This window comes from Alosa alosa, chromosome 22, assembly GCF_017589495.1.
Source record: "Alosa alosa isolate M-15738 ecotype Scorff River chromosome 22, AALO_Geno_1.1, whole genome shotgun sequence".
In the NCBI taxonomy this organism is placed as follows: domain Eukaryota; kingdom Metazoa; phylum Chordata; class Actinopteri; order Clupeiformes; family Clupeidae; genus Alosa; species Alosa alosa.
Window position 1 is genome coordinate 26,032,715 of NC_063210.1, and position 22,500 is coordinate 26,055,214.

General features: G+C 46.4%; 1 protein-coding gene across 1 annotated transcript in view; it reads left to right on the top strand.

Moving 5' to 3' along the window:
* xylt2 (xylosyltransferase II) overlaps positions 1 to 22,500 on the top strand; it is a 34,521-nt gene that overhangs the window by 8,209 nt on the left and 3,812 nt on the right. Inside the window, 11 exon segments of the mRNA XM_048232766.1 lie at positions 459 to 521; positions 572 to 768; positions 10,340 to 10,593; positions 11,605 to 11,726; positions 11,728 to 11,781; positions 12,338 to 12,540; positions 14,833 to 14,913; positions 16,484 to 16,700; positions 18,640 to 18,816; positions 21,626 to 21,885; positions 22,481 to 22,500. The exon segment at positions 22,481 to 22,500 is cut by the window's right edge and continues 173 nt beyond it. Coding sequence (XP_048088723.1) covers positions 459 to 521; positions 572 to 768; positions 10,340 to 10,593; positions 11,605 to 11,726; positions 11,728 to 11,781; positions 12,338 to 12,540; positions 14,833 to 14,913; positions 16,484 to 16,700; positions 18,640 to 18,816; positions 21,626 to 21,885; positions 22,481 to 22,500 — 1,648 coding nt within the window.

Here is a 22,500-nt window from a genome sequence, read left to right on the forward strand (position 1 = left end):
CTCTCTGCTTTACTGTGTCTCCATTCTTCTCTCTCTAACACACCCTCACACACAGGCTCACACACACTCACACACCCTTACACACCCTTACAGAGTAGCTTGTTAGCCTGTCAGCATCAGTATTTAGCTTTTAGGCTGATATGCTGTACTGGCCTGTTAGCATTAGCGCTTAGCCCAGCCTGGAGAAGTTTGTTTGTGTTGTACGTGATGATGTCCAGCCATCCACTGGTGCGTGCGTGCGTGCGTGCGTCCAAGGTTTGTTTGTGTTGCACGTGATGATGTCCAGCCATCCACTGGTGTGGTCACTCAGTGCTGTTAATTATTTGTCACATAATTATTTATTTTTTTCTGTTTGCCCTCTATCTCTCTTTTTTGTTCTCCTCTCTTGTTCTCTTATTCTCTCTCATCCTCTCTTATTCTCTCTCTCTCTCTCTCTCTCTCTCTCTCTCTCTCTCCAGAGGAAGCACAGACGCTCTAAGCTGCCTGATCACAATAGTCAGGACCCCCCGCGTGATCGCCATGTGGGAGCCGCCAGAATCACGGCCCTTTCCAAAGGCAACCGCCCCGCCAGGGGGGCTCCGGCCCGCCGTCCGCCACCATGGCAACCAGCAGCCAGCGCCGGGGCGGCAAGAAGCGAGGAAGCCGGCCCTCGGACAGCCGCAGGAAGGGGGCGGCAGGAAGTCAATCACAGGAAGTCCCGCCTGCTGTCCCGCACGACCCATCCAGCAGCCAACGGAACCTGAGTGATGCGGGACGCGGAGGACGAGGGTAGGACTGGGCACGCACGCACGCACGCACGCACGCACACGGAGGACGAGGGTAGGACTGGACACACACACATGCAACATGTTCATTAGCCTAACTTACGTAAACATGCCTAACAAGATCTAGCCAGTATGTATGTTTTCATGGACAGCAAGAGTTCGCTTCGTTTGTTGTTTTAAAAGGCTACGCTTGTTTGTTGCTGCTACCCACGCATTCCAGTGGTTCCACTGTTTAACTTGCACAGATGCGACACAAGAATGAACGCCATACCACTACCCCCTAAGGCTATGCCTCTTTTTTTGATAACAATGATTTAAGAAATGTTTCCTATTCTGGGAAATGTTTAGTTTTTTTTCTTTTGGTCTACATGTTCAATAATACCGCTTTAATTGTGCCGAAATTATCCAAGGGACCAGCAATCTCCTCGCCGAGGAGGCCCTAACCCTGCAGATCATAGACAGAGAAAGCATAGGGCTACTGTATGCTTTGGGTACAGAACACAGTTGCATGTCCATTTGTTGCATTACATTACATTACATTACATTACATTACATTTGGCTGACGCTTTTTAACCAAAGCGACTAACAACATGGTAAACAGTAAGTTTTAGAACAATTCTCACAATTTTAGGACAGTTTCAAAAAAACATTAGAGTACAGTAAGAATAAGTGCGTTGGTGAGTGATGTTTTTAGCAGTTACTTGTCAGTTTAAAACGGCTGGTGAGTGCTAGGATCAGTAAGACTTGTTGTAAGTGTTGCTATGAGAGTAGATGTTCTCTAAAGAGCTGGGTCTTCAGGAGTTTTTTGAAGGTGGAAAAGGATGTCCCTGCCCTTGTATGTACACTTGTCCAGTGTACACAGAGAATGACAGTGTCTTGGAGCAGCCGCAACCCCGTAACTCCACTTCCAACGCCATGATTCCGACAGATACCCCGACGCTTCTGCTTTTATCTGGTGGTGATGGAGTTGACCGGACATCTGAGGCTTCAGACGTTACCAATTTATCATCATCCATCGCTGCCTGGCCTCTGAAAAACTCTTAAGGCTAGTCTGTTCTGGCCTGGCCATGTTTGAACCGCCTCACTCATTTGTTCGTTGTTTAACATGGACGCTTTTAAGCGCATGCTTCCTATTTGAAATGCAGCATAGTATGCGTATATTTAATAGCTTTCAAACGGTACATTTAAAATCATAGCCAGAGGACGTATTGCTTTAATATAGGCTTACATTTTAAGGCTTATTCTTAAATTCAGATTGCGTTAGGGGGACGGGAGCCAATTTCAATCGGACAATTTGACCGGAGAGATTTAATTTTGTCGGACATTTCATTTTTTATTTATTTTTTATTGCAAACACCATTGACATTACAGAAAATGCAACACTACGACATGCACAAGAATACTACATAAGACAAACAGATGTACATTACACAAACACATACTGTAACTTAACAAGACATCACATTGACTTGGCTTATTAACACAACATAACATTAATAACAGAAAGGCTAAGGATGATTTGGCGCCCAGGATGATTACAGATATGATTATCAGGGATGAAATTGATGACCGAATGAAAAGAAGGGGGATGGGGGGTGCGGATGGTAGCTCTGAGAGTGTGAATGAGGTGGTGTTGGGATGGGGGTGGGGATGGGGGGTGAGGGGTAGTGAGTGTGAGGATGTGTGTGTGTGTGTGTGTGTGTGTGTGTGTGTGTGTGTGCATACAGTATGTGTAAGGCTGGCTTGCTGTTGGGCCAGAAGGATTAATGGCCACAGTTCCACCCAGCCCCCGCAGTTACACGGCGTCGAGCTGACAAAGGGGAGGACCTGCGTGCCACCCATCCCCCCAGGCCCCCAGCATATGCACACATCCCCACTACCACGACCAACCACACTCGCTCCCCCAGACCTCCACCCAACACGCCACTCTTTGACCTAAATGTATGTGAATGGCTAGGTTGAGAGCTCCATCTAGTGTGTAGCATTAAAGAAGTGGGCATGCATGGTGAATATCTGTCAGATTTCCCCCATGCACACCACACTTACCCTGTGTAAGATGTATGCCTCCTCTGTAATGTGTGCATTAAAATAGTGAGGCATGCAGATAGACACCTGATGAGGCATCTACCTGCACTCCACCCCTTACCCTAGCCTGTTTTGTAGTTTTGTTTATGTTTGATGAATGTCACCTAACATGTAGTGCAATTAAAAAGAGAGTAAAGCTGCGCTGTGTGCTTCCAGGACAAGGCGTGGTGCATGAGCCGCATGAGGAGGGTGCACAACGGGGCCCAGGGCCAATACCAATGCCAAACCCACACAGCGACCACAGGACCGAAGTCTCCCAAGCCATCCAATGGGGCCCCGCAGAATAACCCATGAGAGAGGCAGAGAGAAAGAGGAATTAATAAAGTTATCAGAGATGTAAATAAAAAGGGAAGAAGGGGATGCTATTTATTTTCTATTTATTATAATAATAATAATAATAATAGTAATAATAATAATAATAATAATAATAGTAATAATAATAATAATAAAATAAAACAACAACAACAACAATAATAGTTCCAGCTACCATCCCCTGCCCAGTGTTTGAGGATATGTGTATCTGTTGATGAAGTGGAGATGGATCTCAGGCAAAGTTTGTAGTTGATAGGTTTTCTAATGATAGTCTGTTAACAAGTTTTCCAATGAGTGATGTGAACATTGTTCCTAGATTTCCAGTTCATGAGGATTGTTTTCTTGGTGATAGTCAGCGCTGCCAGCAGTGTTTTATTGCAGGAGTTGCTTAAATTGACTGTGGATGTATCACCAAGTATGCATAAGGAGGGGCATGCTGGGATGTGACAGCCAAAGATGGAGAAGAGAGATTTTGTGACACTCACCCAGAAGTGGTTGATTGGAGTGCAATGCCAAACCGCATGGATGTATGTGTCTGCTATTTTGTGTGCAGTGAGAGCATAGATCCCAACCAAACCCCATTTTAGCCAATTTATGTGCAGTGAAGTGAAATCTGTGAAGAACCTTGTATTGTATTAGTTGTAGATTACTATTCTTGTCATGAGGTAGATGTTTTTTGCACATTTTGGTCCAGAAGTCGGCACCGAGTAATTGATAAGTCTGATTCCCATTTGTGATATGGCATGCCAATTGTTTTTCTGAACGAGATATAATTTTGTAAATTTGGGAGAGAATTTTTTGGGAGAGGGAATATTAAGCAGCTCTGGAGATTGGTGGGGAATGTCAAGGTTAGCTGTCTGATGTTAATTTTCCTAGGATAGATGATTTAATTAGCATGTATTGTAAGAAGTGTTTACTCGATGCCGCGGCTTCTGGACCAAACAGGAAAATGAGGCCAGATTATTATCTTGAAGAATGTGTTGAAGGTGAGTGATTCCCTTTCCCATCCATGTGAAAGTTAAGTGGTTTTTATTGACGGTGAAATCTCGGTTATTCCAAATCAAAAGCTAATTGATGGTGCTATAGGTGAATCAGTGATGTGGTAGAATCTCCACCAGGCTGTCAGAGTAGCTGAAATTGTTGGGGCTTTGAAGGATGGATGTTTTTTGATTGACTGACTACAGAAAGGGAGATCTGAGATTTTAATTTCTTTACAGATTGTTTGTTCTAGGTCTAACCAGGTGTTGTCTGAGGGGGTGAGGTGTAGCCATTTGTAAATGAAGTGGAGCTGATTGGCCAGGGCATAGTGGTGGAAGTGTGGGGCCTCTAGTCCTCCCAGTACTTTTGGTTTTTGGAGAGTGGTGAGTTTGATCCTTGGGGTCTTATCTTTCCAGTAGAACTTAGTGATTAATGAATCGAGAGACTTAAACCAGAGTGGGGTGGGCTGGGTTGGAATCATAGAGAGTAAATAGTTTATTTTGGGCAGTATTGTCATTTTGATTACTGAGATTCTGCCCATGATGGATAATGGGAGGTTCTTCCAGCATTGAAGGTCATCATCTATTGAAGTGAGTAGAGGGGGGATAATTTAGGCTAAATAAGTCTGACAGCCTGGGGAGACTTTTTATCCCCAAGTAAGTGATGTAGTTAGTGCAGAGTGAATAGGTGAAGAGGCTGGGTCACACATTCCAGCTGTTGGGATGTAATGGGAGAATTGCAGATTTATTCCAATTGATTGAGTATTTAGAAATTTTAGAGAATGTGTCAATGAGTTTGATGGTTTCTTTTACTGATGTTGAGGGGTCTTGAAGAAAGAGAAGAATGTTGTCGGCATAAAGGCTGATTTTATGGTGCAAATATGGAGTCTGGACACCCTTGATGAGGGGGTTCTGACGGATAGCAGCTGCTAGGGGTTCAATGAAGATTGTAAATAGGGAGGGGGAGAGCGGGCACCCCTGTCTAGTTCCCCGGTGAAGAGTGAAACTTTGTGATGTTAGTCCATTGGTGATTACTGTGGCTGAAGGAGAGGTGTATAGAAGTTTAATCCAGTTAATGAACGACTCCCCGAGGCCAAACCTCCCTAAAGTGGAAAACAGGAAATTCCAGTTCACCCTATCAAATGCTTTTTCTGCGTCCAGAGTTGCTATGATGGTATTATCTTGAACATTTGTGGAGTGATAGTAAGTAAGTAAATTTAATTTATAGAGCACATTTAAAACAGTTTCCACTGACCAAAGTGCTGCACAGAGGATATGGCTAAAAAATAAAAAATAAAAGCAAATCAGAACAAGCAAAATATAAAAGGCAAGCACAGAGAGAAGCAAGACAAATACAGAAATACAATAGACAAATAGACAGCCCTAAACAAATAAATAGCAACAGTACAGAAGACACTTGAATATGAAGAAGAGAGGAGAGAGATGGACAGCTAGGAAGCAGGGAAGGCCAAGGAGTAAAGGTGGGTCTTTAGTCTTGATTTAAAAGTGGTGATGGAGGGAGACAGTCTAACATCTGGGGGGCAGACAATTCCACAGACGTGGGTTGCTACCAAGAAAGCTCTATCAGCTTCTTTGCTTGAGGCGGGTCTGGGGCCACAGAGAGAAAGACCCTTGTCGGCAGATCTAAGGGACCTGGATGCTGAGAGGGGATGGAGGGAGGTCTGAAATATATGAGGGAGCCAACCTATGTAGTGCCCTTATAAACAATCAGAAGGACTTTGAAGTGGACCCTAAAGCCAATGGGAGCCAGTGTAAGGAGGCCAGAACAGGGGTGATGTGTTGGTATTTCTTGGTGCCAGTAAGATCCCAGCAGCTGCATTTTGTACCAATTGCAGACGAAAAGTTGGGACTGGGGGGAGACCAAGATAAAGGGAGTTGCAATAATCTAACCGGGATGTAACAAATGCATGAATTACTGTTTCTAAGTCCATGGAAGACAGAGAGGGTTTGAGATGGGAAATAATTCTCAATAATGATACATTATATTAAACAGTCTGCGGGTGTTGGTGGATGAAATTCTGCCTTTAATGAAGCCTGTTTGGTCTGGGTGGATAATGGATGGGGTGACCTCTGCTAATCTGTGTGCTAGCATTTTTTTTTTTTATCTTATTGTCCACATTGAGGAGAGAGATTGGCCGGTAGCTGGATGGCAATGTTGGGTCCTTATTGGGCTTGAGGAGCAGTGAAATTGAGGCTGTGGTGGAACTAGTTGGAAGACGTCCTTTCTGTTTTGATTCATTAATCATTCTGGTGAAAAGTGGAGCTACAGTAAGATGGTCCAAAATTGTTTGTAGAACTCAGCAGGGAAGCCATCCGGACCTGGTGCTTTATTATGGGGCATCTGTTTCAGGGCATCAAACAGTTCTTGTTGAGTTATAGGTGATTCCAGGTTATTTATTTGGGTCTCATTGAGTTGTGGTAATTTGATGCTGTTTAGGAAAACTATCCAAATGGTTTAAGATTTTGAGCCTCTTTGCATGAGACCCAATCTCACGGATGTTCCAGGTCAGGAATGTAAGTGGTAGCATGTTGTGATTGTGCAGTTATGAAAATGTTTGATAAGATGGGTATTGTGTGTGCAGGTGTCAGTTAGATAGGAGAGGGAGAAGGGGGGGGTGGAGGAATAGGTATGTAATGTGGTGTGTGAATGAGATGTAAAGGGTAGGGGCTGAGAAGAATATAGAGCATAAGGAGGTAGGAATTTGGTTCTGGAGTGGTGACAGCATGAACATTTCCTGTTTAGCATTGAAAACATACAGATCATAATTTGACTTTAGCCTATAGACATAATAAACAAAAACAGACAGGACACACAAGCAAACATGTATAGACAAAACACAATGAATGACATTAAGCATTGAGAGAGTAAAAGAGAATGGGTGGGTAGGGGGAGCAAAAGGAGTGAAACATAAGAAGAGAGAAGAGAGAGGTGATCCAAGCACCAGTAGGCTAAAGTGGGTTAGAGAGAGTTGAGGGTGACAATGTTATAATCAAGATGAGTGTTGGCGGAGGTATGATGTGCTATAGCCAGGTGGTGATATTGGGGTTGCGATACAGAGTTCCATTGACATACAGTTTATCAACTGACAGTGTTGCTTTTTTGCCCTCTTGCCTGAGTTGTTTCATTATGGGCAAGAGGGCCTCTTCTTCTTTCCTGTATTACTTGTGGGAATTGGTCGTTTAGTCCTAATGAAGTGCCTTTTCAGTTCTTTTCCTGCTTTTTGATGAGTTCTTTGTGTTTGAAGTGTTCGAACTTGGCGATAATCGGAGGAGGTTTTTTTTTGTCTTTGGAAGTGAGACGGTGTACACGGTGGAAGGTAATCTTGTCAACTGTTTCTGGCGGTAGTTTGAGAGATGACTGCAAGAATTCTTTAACTGCTTTCTTTGGGTCGCCAGGTGTATCTTTAGAAGTTGGCAGGGGAATTCCGGAAAAATGAGGTTATCGCGCATGCTGCGGCACTGGAGGTCTAGGATTGTTTCTTTCATGATCCGATTTTCGTTGGTGAGTTGATTAACCTGGTTGGATAAGTTTGTGATATTTCCTTTGAGTTCACGGTTTTCTAATGCGAGTGTGTCGATCTGTGATTGGGAGAATTCGAGGCTGGCTTTTAAGTCCTTAATATCTGCGTGCAGATGTTCCAGTATTGCAAGTTTGCTGTTTATGGATTGTAGTAAACTGACCTCGATGGAGGTAGAAGTAGCGCAAGCGGGAGGTGATTCTGGTTCAGTCTCTGTTGAGCCGTCACGGGTGCGTTGCCTGCTGGGTTCAGATGCCATAACGTCCAGAATGAAGAGGTTGCCATTGGAAAAGGTGGAGAATATACAGTAATCCGGTTTTTGAGGAGAGGTGTAGAGAGGTAGTAATTGTTTTTAGCAGAAGAGAAATAAAGTTTTGTATTCCTGTTTACAAGTGTCAGTGTTCAGTGCGCTGCCATTTTGGATCTCACCCAAAGTCTCGCCATGTTCAGTGCAACATCTGAAACAGAAACAGTGCCACCTCAGGACCAGACAACGGAAACCCTGACACGCACGTGCGCGCGTGGAGGACGAGGGTAGGACTGGACACACACACACACACACACGCGGAGGACGAGGGTAGGACTGGACACACACACACACCCACACGCGGAGGACGAGGGTAGGACTGGACACACAAACACACTGGACACACACACACACACACACACTGGACAAACATACACACACACACACACTGGACACACATACACACACACACACACTGGACATACACACACACACACACTGGACACAACCCACACACACACACACATGGACATGTATATGGCACACACACACACACACCAACGGCATACATACACACACACGCACAAATGCACTCACATTAACACACACACACACACTTTACGGTGCAGGGGGAGGCTCACTGGCCTCCTTGCCACCCAAACCCTCAGGGCAAAAATACAGCACATGCTAGAGACTCATGGCGCCTTACAGCACAGAGCAGTTACAGCCCCTCGCTGAGACCAGGGGGCAGTTAAAGCACTCGCTAGAGACTCAGGGGGCAGTTACAGCCCTCAGAGCCTCAGGGGGCAAAGTTGCACATGCTAGAGACTCAAGTTACAGCCAGGGGCAGTTGCCACAGCCCCTCGCCAGAGACTCAGGGGCAGCTACAGCACTCGCAGAGACTCAAGGGCAAGCTACAGCTCAGCAGTTAAAGCCCTTCGCTAGGGAGACTCACAGTTAAAGCCTCGCCAGAGAGACTCAGGGGGCAGTTACAGCACATGACATACACACACATACACAGTTACATACACACACACACACACACACTGGACATACACACACACATACACACTGGACATACACACACACACACACTGGACATACATACACACACACACACACTGGACACATATGCACACACACACACACTGGACACACACACACACTTTACGCACAAATGCACTCACACTGGCGCTCACATTAACACACACACACACACACACTCACAAAATGCAGGGGGAGGCTCACTGAGCCTCCTTGCCAGAAGCCAGTTAGGACTCGGGCAGTACATTTCTTCTGCTGTCATGGCGGCAGGCGTGGAGCTAGAGACTTCGGGGCAGTTAAAGCACATGCTAGGAGACTCAGGGGCAGTTACAGGGGGCAGTTAAAGCCCCTCGCTAGAGACTCAGGGGAGCAGTTACAGCACATGCTAACAGAGACTCAGGGGCAGTTACACTGGGGCATACACCACACACACACAGGGGCACTGGACATACATACACACACACACACTGGACATGCATATACACACACACACACACTGGACATACACACCTACCCCACACCTGCACAAATACTGCACTCACATATGCACTCACATTAACACACACACACACACACGCTGCGGTTGCAGGGAGGCTCACTGGCCTCCTTGCACTAAGCCCATGTTGGGACTCACAAAATACATTTCTTCTGTGACGGGCGTGGGCCGAACTTCAGCGGTTAAAGCCTAAGCGAGGGCTTCGGAGACGGTTAAAGCCCTGCGTGGCTAGAGCTCGGGGCAGTTACAGCACATGCTAGAGACTCAGGGGGCAGTTACAGCTCAGGGGGCAGTTACAGCCCTCGCTAGAGACCTCAGGGGCAGTTACAGCTCAGGGCAGTTTCGCTAGAACTCAGGGGCAGTTACAGCACTTCGTTTGATAATTAATCAGCACCTAATCAGCAGCTCATCTAATCAGCAGCTAATGGAAAAGCTCCAGATGCAGAGTTTGGCATTTGTACAGAGAGACGAGTTTAGCAAAATGGATCAGTGTTTCCAGAATGCATTGAGTAATCATGTGAAATGATGTGGTGATCTCCAGATTGATTGATTTATTGATGACATATTGATTGATTGATCAAGAATTGATTGATTGATACCATATTGGTTCATTGATGACTGATTGATTGACATATTGATTGATTTATCAAGTATTGATTAATTGATGCCATATTCCTTGATTGGTGCCATATAGATTGATTGATGACATATTGATTGATTGATGCCATATTGATTGATGTCATATTGATTGATTGATGCCATATTGATTGATTGACGACAAATTGATTGATTGATGCCATATTGATTGTGATTGATTGATGCCATATTGATTGTTTTCTAACATATTGATTGTGATTGCTGCGTTGGTGGCTCAGGGCTGGTGGGCGAGGGGCGTTGGTGCCACCCCTGGGTCCTGGCGAGCCGGGTAGCGTGGAGGGGGCGCCGCACGCGCCCGTGAGCAGCAGCGACGACGTGACGCCCGAGTGTGAGATCGCCGGGAAGGATGCGCTGTCTGCTCTACAGCGCGCCTCCTCACGCCAGTGCCGCCAGGAGATCGCCAGCGTGGTGTGCCAGCATCAGGCAGGGAGACTCATGCCAGGCCCGCTGCCACAGAAGTGCCCACAGCATGGTAAACACACACCCCTGCACACACACCCATGCACACACACAAATGCAGGCACGTAGACACATATAGATGTGTGGTGTGCCAGCATCAGGCATGGAGACTCATGCCAGGCCCGCTGCCACAGAAGTGCCCACAGCATGGTAAACACACACACACACACACATGCGCAGAGTAGTGTGGTGAGTGTGTTGGGTAATGAAATGGGAAGATGCTGTTCCCCACTGTGGACACATCAGAGTAGTGATGACCATGAGAAACATGACGTGTGTGAGTGTGGTGTGTGTGTGGTGTGTGGTGTGTGTGTGTGTGTGTGTCTGTGATGTGTGTCTGTGATGTGTGTGTGTGTGTGTGTGTGGTCTGTGATGTGTGTGTGTGTGTGATGTGTGTGTGTGATGTGTGTGTGTGTGGTCTGTGATGTGTGTGTGTGTGTGTGTGTGATTACTCCATCTAATGTTCTTCTACATCTCTCCATCTCATTTGTGTTCTCTCCCTCTAATGTCCTCCCCTCTCTTTCTCTCTCCTTTTCTCTCTCCTCCTCTCTCTCTCTCCCCTCCTCTGTCTCTCTCTCCTCTCTCTCTCTCTCTCCTCTCCCTCCCTCCCCTTTCTCCCTCCTCTCTCTCTCCTCCCCTCCTCTGTCTCTCTCCTCCCTCTCCCCCCCCTCCTATCTCTCTCCTCTCCTTCCCCTCTCTCTCTCTCCTCTCCCTCTCTCTCTCTCTCTCTCTCTCTCTGTCCCTCTCCCTCTCTCCCTCTCCATCCTCCTCTCTCTCCCCCTCCTCTCTCTCTCTCTCTCTCTCCCCCTCCTCTCCCTCTCTCTCCCTCCTCTCTCTCTCTCCTCTCCCTCCCTCTATCTCTCCCCTCCTCTCTCTCTCTCTCCCCTCCTCCTCTCTCTCTCCCTCCCTCCCTCCCCCTATCTCTCTCCCTCTCTCCTTCCCTCCCCCATCTCTCTCTCCTCTCTCTCTCTCTCTCTCTCTCTCTCTCTCTCTCTATCCCTCTCTCCTCCCCAGTCTTGTCCAGTCCTCTCCAGCAGGCTGCAGCTGGATGTTACATGGGACCTGTCCAAGGTGGAGAATCCCGTGCGCAGTGGCATTAGGTGGTTAGTGGTCCATGGTCAGGCTGTCCACTTCCAGCTCCTGCAGCCTCATCAAAGCCATCTACCACCGAGACCACTTCTACTACATCCACGTGGACAAGGTGTGTGTGTGTGTGTGTGAGACACGCATGTCAGTATTTGAATTTACCCTAGGGATCAATAAAGTATCTATCTATCTAATTAAACTGTTATCCTGTGGTATCCTGAATGTTGAGAGTGACAGGAAGTTAGGCGAGGTGTCACAGGAAGTGAGGTCAAATGACTGACCCTGAAGTACGGAGCTTACGGGCCTGACTAGACTGACCCCTGCTAGAGCTATTGATCGGAGCTGAGCGGTGCGAATGTCCCGCTCTCCGCTCAGGTGGCTGTTCACTCGGCCGCTCCTCCGCTCAAAATCACGTCAGACGGCCCCAGCCATGGCGTAACTGGCTGGGGCACCTGCACCGTATGGGCTCGATTCCCGCCCCGTGGTCCTTTCCGGATCCCACCCCCGACTCTCTCTCCCACTCACTTCCTGTCATCTCTAATCTGCCCCCCCCCCAGCGGTCGCTATAGTAATGACCCAGCGGTCGCTATAGTAATGACCAGCGGTCGCTATAGTAATGACCCAGCGGTCGCTATAGTAATGACCCTGCCTCTCTAATCTGCCTCCTCCAGCGGTCCAACTACCTGCACAGGGAGGTGCTGGCGATGGCGGCACAGTACCCCAACGTGCGGGCGACGCCCTGGCGCATGGTCACCATCTGGGGCGGAGCCAGCCTGCTGACCGCCTACCTGCAGAGCATGGCCGACCTGCTGGACATGAGCGACTGGACCTGGGACTACTACATCAACCTCAGCGCCACCGACTTCCCCACCAGGTGTGTGTGTGTGTGTGTGTGTGTGTGTGTGTGTGTGTGTGTGTGTGGGGGGGGACCTGGGACTACTACATCAACCTCAAGCCACCGACTTCCCCCCACCAGGGTGTGTGTGTGTGTGTGTGTGTGTGACCTGGGACTACTACATCAACCTCAGCGCCACCGACTTCCCCACCAGGTGTGTGTGTGTGTGTGTGTGTGGGGACCTGGGACTACTACATCAACCTCAGCGCCACCGACTTCCCCACCAGGTGTGTGTGTGTGTGTGTGTGTGTGTGTGTGTGGGGGACCTGGGACTACTACATCAACCTCCGCGCTACCGACTTCCCCACCTGGTGTGTGTGTGTGTGTGTCAGGGTTCGTACGGGTGCTTGAAATCTTTGAAAATGCTTGAATTTTAATGTTGTGTTTTCAAGGTTTGAAAATTGCTTCAATTTTGGATAAAGCGATTGAAAATTCCTGAAATTCTAACTAACTTTCTAAACGGTTATCTGACGGAATAGTTAGCTTATTAGATGCAGAAATGAAATAAGTCGTGCCTCTGCGTGTGTGACCGGTCTTTGCCAGTCTCATGCGTGACCCTGCCACACTGAAGACCGTGGGCTATGCAGAGCGTTGCTTAGAAAACAGCTATCTTGGACTGCTGGACAGAAATTGTGTCATAGTGTCATATAAGAAGGCTGTGTCATAAGCCTACCGATATATTGCTAGGTCGACGTTGATGTCAAAACAAAAGTAGAGTTGAATCTGCTATCGCGGAGTGTGTCCTAAACTATTAAACGAACGCAACGCAGTGTCTGACCTGAGCAAAATGCTGCAACAAAGTTACCGCTTGGAAAGCTAGCAGAGGTTGAGCAGATAGGGGAGGTGAGAAAGCTAAACACAATAAAGACGCTAACGAGATGCTAACGTGTAGCAGTCAACATAATCATATGATGAACATAAATCTGTGCATTGGTACAGAAAATAAGTCCAGAGGTTGTGGTCAACGTAGCAAATATTCAAAAAGTTGTGTGTGCAACATTTGCATGTGCTTTCTTAGTTGTGCCACATCTGCATGTGCAACATCTGTAGCCTTTGTGTGGCTATTACCATGGTTCCATGTGGCCATGTAATGCATTCAGAGCAGCCTAAAGAGGTGGGAGGGGGGCATGATGATGCCAGTTGGGCACGGATAGAAGGGGGCATGGGATGAGTAAAGGAGAGAAAAACTCACTTGTCTGGTTAAAAAAAGTGTCATAGCTTAGTCTAGGGTGCAATTGTTTTGGTTTGAATATTATTTACATGGTCACATAAGTTAACAATAGTTTGAGCTAGTAGTTAAGCTCTAGTTTAACTTAAAAAGAGCACTGATCAAATGTTACAGGAGAGGAAGGGTGGACTTAGCAGTGGGTAATTTCTCAATCTATACATCCGGTTTTTTCAATTGGTATTTTTAGAATGTCATGGTAGACTATTCTGCAACGTTTACATCCAGTAAGCGATGGCTCAAGAGAGGATTATTGTGCAATTCAAGTCAGTGTTCTCTGTAATCAGGTTTCACTTCACTTAACTGAGATCAGCTCACCTCCTTTGCACTCCCTTTCTCTGTCAGATATTTAACCATTTAGCATAACATTTCCCAGGTATTTAACCATTTAGCATACCATTTGCCAGATATTTAACCATTTAGCATACCATTTGCCAGATATTTAACCATTTAGCATACCATTTTCCAGATATTTAACCATTTAGCATACCATTTGCCAGATATTTAACCATTTAGCATACCATTTCCCAGTTTGTAATAAGTGATTATTATTTGGCACAGCAATGAGTGATGGCCAACTACTGTAGCCTAACAATTTATGTCTTGATATTGGGGGAGACATTTTGAGCATTTTTGAATATGGTGGTAGTGGTGGGGTGGGGGGTATATTGACTCGGCTAGGTTAGATAGCAAGTAAAGTCTTCTTCCAGACAGGTGACACATTTTTAAACACAAAATGTACAGTGTGTGTTTTCCTTTCATTTCTTATCCTATTATGAAACCTATTATTTTGTGCTGAATAAAGTGCTTGAACAGTTTGAAAATTGACCTTGAAAGTGCTGGAATTTGACCTTGGAATAGGTGTACGAACCCAGGTGTGTGTGCGTATGACCTAGGACTACTAAATCAACCTCAGTGCGTGTTTGTTTGTTTGTTTGTTTGTTTGTTTGTTTGATTGTGTGTGTGTGTGAGTAGGTGTGTTTATGTTTACCAGTTGGCAGTGTAGTCTCCCACTGATCCCCCCCCTCCCTCTCTCTCCATCTCAGGACTAATGACGAGTTGGTGGCGTTCCTCTCTAAGCACAGAGACAAAAACTTTCTCAAGTCTCATGGGCGAGAAAATGCAAGGTAGCACACACACCTTTGCCAACACAACATCTTTGCCAACACAACATCTTTGTCAACACAACATCTTTGTAATGAGACTGACATGCCGGAACTTGAACCACATTCTGCTTTATCTCTTTATCTCTTCACACACACACACACACACACACACACACACACACACACACACACAAACAATTACTGGTACGCTAATGCTAAGATCTAGTTCTCTTGTTGGTAAACTTGTTTCTCAGAAGTGTGATAGCCATCTAGAGTTCTCATAGAAATGCTAGCTCAGCGACCTTTACACACCAACCGCAAACACACACATATGCTTGCACACACACACACACGCATATGCTTGCACTCACACACACGCATATGCTTGCACACACACACACACACACACACACACACACACACACACACACACACACACACACACACACACAAACAATTACTGGGACTCTAATGCTAAGATCTAGTTCTCTTGTTGGTAAACTTGTTTCTCAGAAGTGTGATAGCCATCTAGAGTTCTCATAGAAATGCTAGCTCAGCGACCTTTACACACCAACCGCAAACACACACATATGCTTGCACACACACACACGCATATGCTTGCACACACACACACACACACACACATGCTTGCACACACACACACGCATATGCTTGCACACACACACGCATATGCTTGCACACACACACACGCATATGCTTGCACACACACACATGCCCACACACACATTCACTCACCCGGAGAGAGAGATGGTGTTACAGACATGTCATTTGTCTTTCTTCAGTTGTAAATATAAGGGCCAACATTGCATTAACACCACACCGCTAAACTGAGAACAAATTCACACACACACACACACATGTACCACATGTGTGTGTGTGGGTTTATTAAGAAGCAGGGTCTGGACAGGCTGTTCCACGAGTGTGATTACCACGTGTGTGTGTGTGTGTGTGTAGGTTTATTAAGAAGCAGGGTCTGGACAGGCTGTTCCATGTGTGTGTGTGTGTGTGTGTGTAGGTTTATTAAGAAGCAGGGTCTGGACAGGCTGTTCCATGAATGTGATAACCACGTGTGTGTAGGTTTATTAAGAAGCAGGGTCTGGACAGGCTGTTCCATGAATGTGATAACCACGTGTGTGTGTGTGTGTGTGTGTGTGTGTGTGTGTGTGTAGGTTTATTAAGAAGCAGGGTCTGGACAGGCTGTTCCATGAGTTTGATAACCACATGTGTGTGTGTGTGTGTGTGTGTGTGTGTAGGTTTATTAAGAAGCAGGGTCTGGACAGGCTGTTCCATGAGTGTGATCACCACATGTGTGTGTGTGTGTGTAGGTTTATTAAGAAGCAGGGTCTGGACAGGCTGTTCCATGAGTGTGATAACCACGTGTGTGTGTGTGTGTGTGTGTGTGTGTGTGTAGGTTTATTAAGAAGCAGGGTCTGGACAGGCTGTTCCATGAGTGTGGATAACCACGTGTGTGTGTGTGTGTGTGTGTGTGTGTGTGTGTGTGTGTGTGTGTGTGTGTGTGTGTGTGTAGGTTTATGTGTGTGTGTGTGTGTGTGTGTGTGTGTGTGTGTAGGTTTATTAAGAAGCAGGGTCTGGACAGGCTGTTCCATGAGTGTGATGACCACATGTGGCGGCTGGGAGAGCGTGGTATCCCAGAAGGCCTTGAGGTGTCCGGAGGCTCTGATTGGTTTGCGCTCACACACCCCTTCGTGGAGTACGTGGTGAAGTCACAGGACGCGTTGGTGGTGGGACTCAAGAAGTTCTACACCTACGCACTGCTGCCTGCAGAGGTAACACACACACACACACTCCTGCTTGCTGAAGCAACACCCACACACACACACACCCAAATGCCTGCATAATGGGCTCACACACAGGTATAACACACACACACACCTACACACTGCTGCCTGCAGAGGTTACACACACACACACACACACACACACACACACACACACACACACACACAAGGCCTGCATAATGGGCTCACACACAGGTATGTGTAACACACACACATACCTACACACTGCTGCCTGCAGAGGTTACACACACACACACACACACACCTACACACTCCTGCTTGCGGAAGCAACACACACACACACACACACAAAGGCCTGCATAATGGGCTCACAGACAGGTACAGTGATGGCCAAAAGTATTGGCACCCATGCTAAAGTTGACTGAAAAGAGGAATATAAAATCATCTTTTGGAAATTGATTTTAATGCCTTAAGTGAAAAATGAGGAAATATCTAACCTTTTAAGGACACCAATTTTCTTAGTGAATGAATAATGTATCATAAATAAATAAATGTTCTTCCTTAAAATACAGGGTCATAAGTATTCCCACCCTATGGTAAATTCCCATAGAGACAGGCAGATTTTTATTTTTTAAAGGCCAGTTATTTCATGGATCCAGAATACTGTGCATCCTGATAAAGTTGCCTTGGCCTTTGGAATTAAAATAGCCCCACATCATCACCTACCCTTCACCATACCTAGAGATTGGCATGGGTGTTATTTCAGTTAGCCTATTAGCTGGTTTATCAAACACACCTACACACTGCTGCCTGCAGAGGTTACACACACACACACACACACCCATGCATGCCAACAATCCATGTGTAACCTGCGTTGTGTTGAACCTGCACAGTTGAGCGTGGTGTGGTGTGGTGTGTAGTGTGGTGTGGTGTGTGGTGGTGTGGCGTGGGGTGAGCGTGGCGTGGGGTGAGCGTGGCGTGGTGTGGGGTGAGCGTGGCGTGGTGTGGTGTGTGGTGGTGTGGGGTGGTGTGGTGTGGCGTGGGGTGGGGTGGTGTGGTGTGGTGTGGTGTGGGGTGGCGTGGTGTGGTGTGGGTGGGGTGAGCGTGGCGTGGTGTGGTGTGGGGTGGGCGTGGTGTGGGGTGGTGTGGGGTGAGCGTGTCAGTGGCGTTACCTGTCTGTACCTGTCATTCCGGCTCCCACGTTAACCGGTTAGAGGTGGCACACTGGCTTCTCATGCAGGCATTATCTAACCATACAGTAGTGCAATGAAACATTACGTTTGTACGTACCTTGGCAAGGGCTTCCGACTGCTTTATAATGGCATGTGCACTGGTGTAGTACATTGTCAATCATTAATATGATTAACAGCTCTGGGCCTGTAGATTGACAGTCTGCATTTGTACATTTTGTATTTTTTTTACTTTCTTTTTTTTTAAGCCCTGTGTGTGTGTGTGTGTGTGTGTGTGTGGACATACACAGTACCCTTTGCTCTTTCTCTCCCAGTTTTATGATGTCAGCTGTGCAACTCTGTTGTTGAATAATTTACATTCATGTGTTCTGTTCTCTTACGCTTGCAAATCCTCTACTGAAGTGAATGTTAGACACTGTTTTAATAAATACTTTAAATCTCTCTCTCCCTCTCTCCCTCCCTCTCTCTACCTCTCTCTTTCTCTCCCTCCCTCTCTCCCTCCCTCTCTCTACCTCTCTCCCTCCCTCCCTCCCTCCCTCTCTCTCTCTCCCTCTTTCCCTCTCCTTTCTCTCCTCCCCTCCCTCTGTCCTTCTCTCCCTCTCTCTCCCCCCTCTCTTTCTTTCTTTCTCTCTCTCTCTCTCTCTCTCTCCCCTCTCTCTCTCTCTCTCTCTCTCTCTCTCTCTCTCTCTCTCTCTCTCTCTCTCTCTCTCCCCTCTCTCTCTCCCTCTCTCTCTCTCTCTCCCTCTCCCCTCCCTCTCTCTCCCTCCCTCTCTCAGTCGTTCTTCCACACGGTGCTTGGGAACAGCCACATGTGTGAGACGTTAGTGGACAACAACCTGCGTGTGACCAACTGGAACCGCAAGCTGGGCTGCAAGTGCCAGTACAAGCACATAGTGGACTGGTGCGGCTGTTCGCCCAACGACTTCAAACCCGCCGACCTCGTCAGGATTCAGGTGAGTGTGTGCTTCTCTCTCTGTCTGTCTGTCTGTGTGTGTGTGTGTGTGTACGTCTGTCTGTCTGTCTTATGTGTGTGTGTGTGTGTGTGTGTGTCTGTTAGTGTTGTCACGATACCAAAATTAATGTTTCGATACTGATACCAAGTCAAGAATTACGATTTCAATACTTCTTCGATACTTTTTAAAAATGTATTTGATTTGGGGCCCCACCACCTTGACATCATCATCAGTAATATTGAATATACTGTAGTGTGATCATTCACACCAGTGGCCATCCCAGATTCTGCTTTGACTCTCTCCACACAAAACACACATGGAAAAATGATGGCTTATGCTCATATTTCATATATTCTGCATAATTACTAGTAAATATTTTTAGCAATTTGAAAACTATTCTAAAACTATAACTATTTTTAAACTATTACACTTAGGCATATATTTAATGTTGTGTGTAGGTCTAATTGCGTGCACATTGGTGATGAGTAGGTCTAATTGAGTGCACATTGGTGATGTGTAGGTGTAATGAGTGCACATTGGTGATGTAGGTCCTAATTGAGTGCACACATTGGTGATGTGTAGGTAATTGAGTGCCTGTCACTTTAAGAATCACATTGAGAGTAATTGACCTTGTCTCCGCGGTTTTAGTCTATATCAAAAGAGCACATAGCCATAAGGATATGTGGATACAATTGATTATGTTTTGTATGTCATTAGATAAATGCCCCCAGCTGGACTGGACCCCCGAAAAGGAGGGTAGGCAGACACAGTTTCTGTGAATATCTCGAACCTAGGGTTTAAAAGGACCATTTTTTTTTTGTATGTTGATCTCAAGGGGCCATGTCAACCCATTCCATAACCACTCATTTCATGTATAAATACACCTAGTTAAACACAAAAAGTAAAATGAGGTGTTGTAATCGCAGGTATCTGTGACCTAACATAGTCAAAACTGCACGAAATTGGAAGTGTAGGATCATTATGACACCCTCTGAATGCACCCCAAGTTTAGTGGAATTCCGCTCATGGGGGCCACACAATAAATTAATTTATGTTACTATACACCAACTGGCCTGTGGGTGGCCGGAGACAGTTTTCTGTGAATATCCTTTGAACCGTGGGGCCTAGGAGGTCCACCTTTTGTATGTTGGTCTTAAGGGGGCATGTCATTTAAACCCATCCCATTACCACTTATTTCATGTATAGCCACCTAGTTAAAAAATTAAAAAGCAAAAAATTAGGTGTTTTTATCACAATATCTCTGGCTGACATGGTCAAAACTGCACGAAATTGAAAGTGTAGGATCATTATGACACCCTCCGAATGCATGCCAAGTTTTGTGGACTTTAGTTCATGGGGGCCTTACAATGAAAATAATTTATGTGGTCATTTAGTGACCGTACACCAACAAGGATTCCGGGACACTGAAGACCGGGTACACGAAACTTGGTGGGCATGTAACCCCACATGGATAGCATGGAACCATTCGGTTTTTGATCCTGTAGCCCTCCTGCTGGACTGGACCCCCGAAGGAGGGTAGGGCAGACACATTTTCTGTGAATATCTTGAGAACCGTAGGGGCCTAGGATGACCAATTTTTCTGTATGTTTGCCTCCAGGGTCATGTTAACCCATTCCATGTGCACACATGTGCATAAACGATACACACGCACACACATACATTCACAGTAATCATAATGCGATGACACATACTCACACAGTAGACATATGTACCATGCATGCACATGCACAAACACACATACGATGACAAAACACACAAGCACACACACACACACACACACACACACATAAACATAAACACATGCACACAATTCAAGAATTTCTCAGAATTATGAACAGGCAAGATGGGGTGGGGTTGTATAAAATGAATTTTACATGTGAAATCTATGAACTAATCATGTTTTGGTACTTGTTGTCTAGCAGATACCAGTGAGAATTGAGTGTGGATAATGCAATTTAGTGAGACAGTTAGAATCATATAGGCCTTTCAGCTGATTTATTTTTGTGGAAAAAAAATGTGCTGGACTGGGTGGCGGTCATATTTTGTACCGCTCTGCGGTACATCTAGTTATGGGTTACCATAGCATCACTTGAACTAGCAGCCATGTCTCGCTGTTTATAGCACGACAGCTGCGCTTACGTGTGTGTGTGTGAGGAGAAAAGACGCACAGCCACAGGTTAGGGGAGGAGGCGCTAGAAGCTTGCCTTATGTACACGCATGTTACTTCAAAAGAACACGGTCATTCTCAAAAGTATCGATACTAATAAAATTAGGTATCGTGACATTTTTAATTTCAGGGTATTGCGATACTTTTGTAGTATCGGTGCACCGTGCAACACTAGTGTCTGTCTGTGTGTGTGTGTGTCTTATTTGTGTGAGAGTGTGCCTTTCTCTCCATCTGTGTGTGTGTGTGTGTGTGTGTGTCTGTCTGTCTGTCTGTCTGTCTTATGTGTGTGTGCGTGTGTCTGTCACTGTCTGTCTGTCTGTCTGTCTGTCTGTGAGTGTGTGTCTGTCTTATGTGTGTGAGTGTGTGTCTGTCTCTCCGTCTGTGTGTGTGTCTGTCTGTCTCTCCGTCTGTGGGAGTGTGTGTCTGTTTCCGTCTGTGTGTGTGTGTTTCTCGGCAGTGTCTCTAGAAGTGTGTACCTCTGGTCTACTAATGTGGGGCAGTTCAACTCAACAGAGCAACGTACACATGATTCAGTCACACACACACACCCCCTTTCTCTCCCACACACACACACACATCCACCCCACACCACTGTCTGCCACACAACTGGCCTCTGTCCAGCAACTGACGCTATCTGAACCTTTCTCCTTTGCGCTGTAGTTTGAGTCGTCGGTCAACCAGGAGGCCATCGACATCCTGGACACACACCTGTACGGGCAGTACCCGCCGGGCACGCTGGCGCTCAAAGCCTACTGGGAGAGTGTGTACGAGCGGGAGGACGGCCTCAACACACACACACTCTCCGACGTGCAGCTGACCGCACACACGTCACTCACACGCCTCGGCCTGCAGAGTCTGCACGGGAAAGGGCCCGACTGCAAGTGAGTCTCTCACACACACACACATACACACACTCACACACACTCACACACACACACACACTGAAATATACACACACACACACATGCATACACTCACACACACACACACTCAAATACACACACACACATGCATGCATACACTCTCACACACACACACACACACACACACACGCATGCATGCATACATTCACACACACACACACACACACACACACACACACACACACACTGAAATATACACACACACACACATGCATACACTCACACACACACTCAAATACACACACACACACATGCATGCATACACTCTCACACACACACACACACACACACACGCATGCATGCATACATTCACACACACACACACACACACACACACACACACACATTATCAAATACACTCTCACTCTCTCACACACACACACACATACTCATACACTCTCTCTCACACACACACACACACACACACACACACACATACATGCTTACACTCACACACACACACACACATATTCAAATACACACACCCACACACACACACTTCGGAAAGCTGATCAGTAACATATTGGTCACTCTGCTTGTCTCTGTGTTCCAGGTTTGAGTCCATTGGCTTCC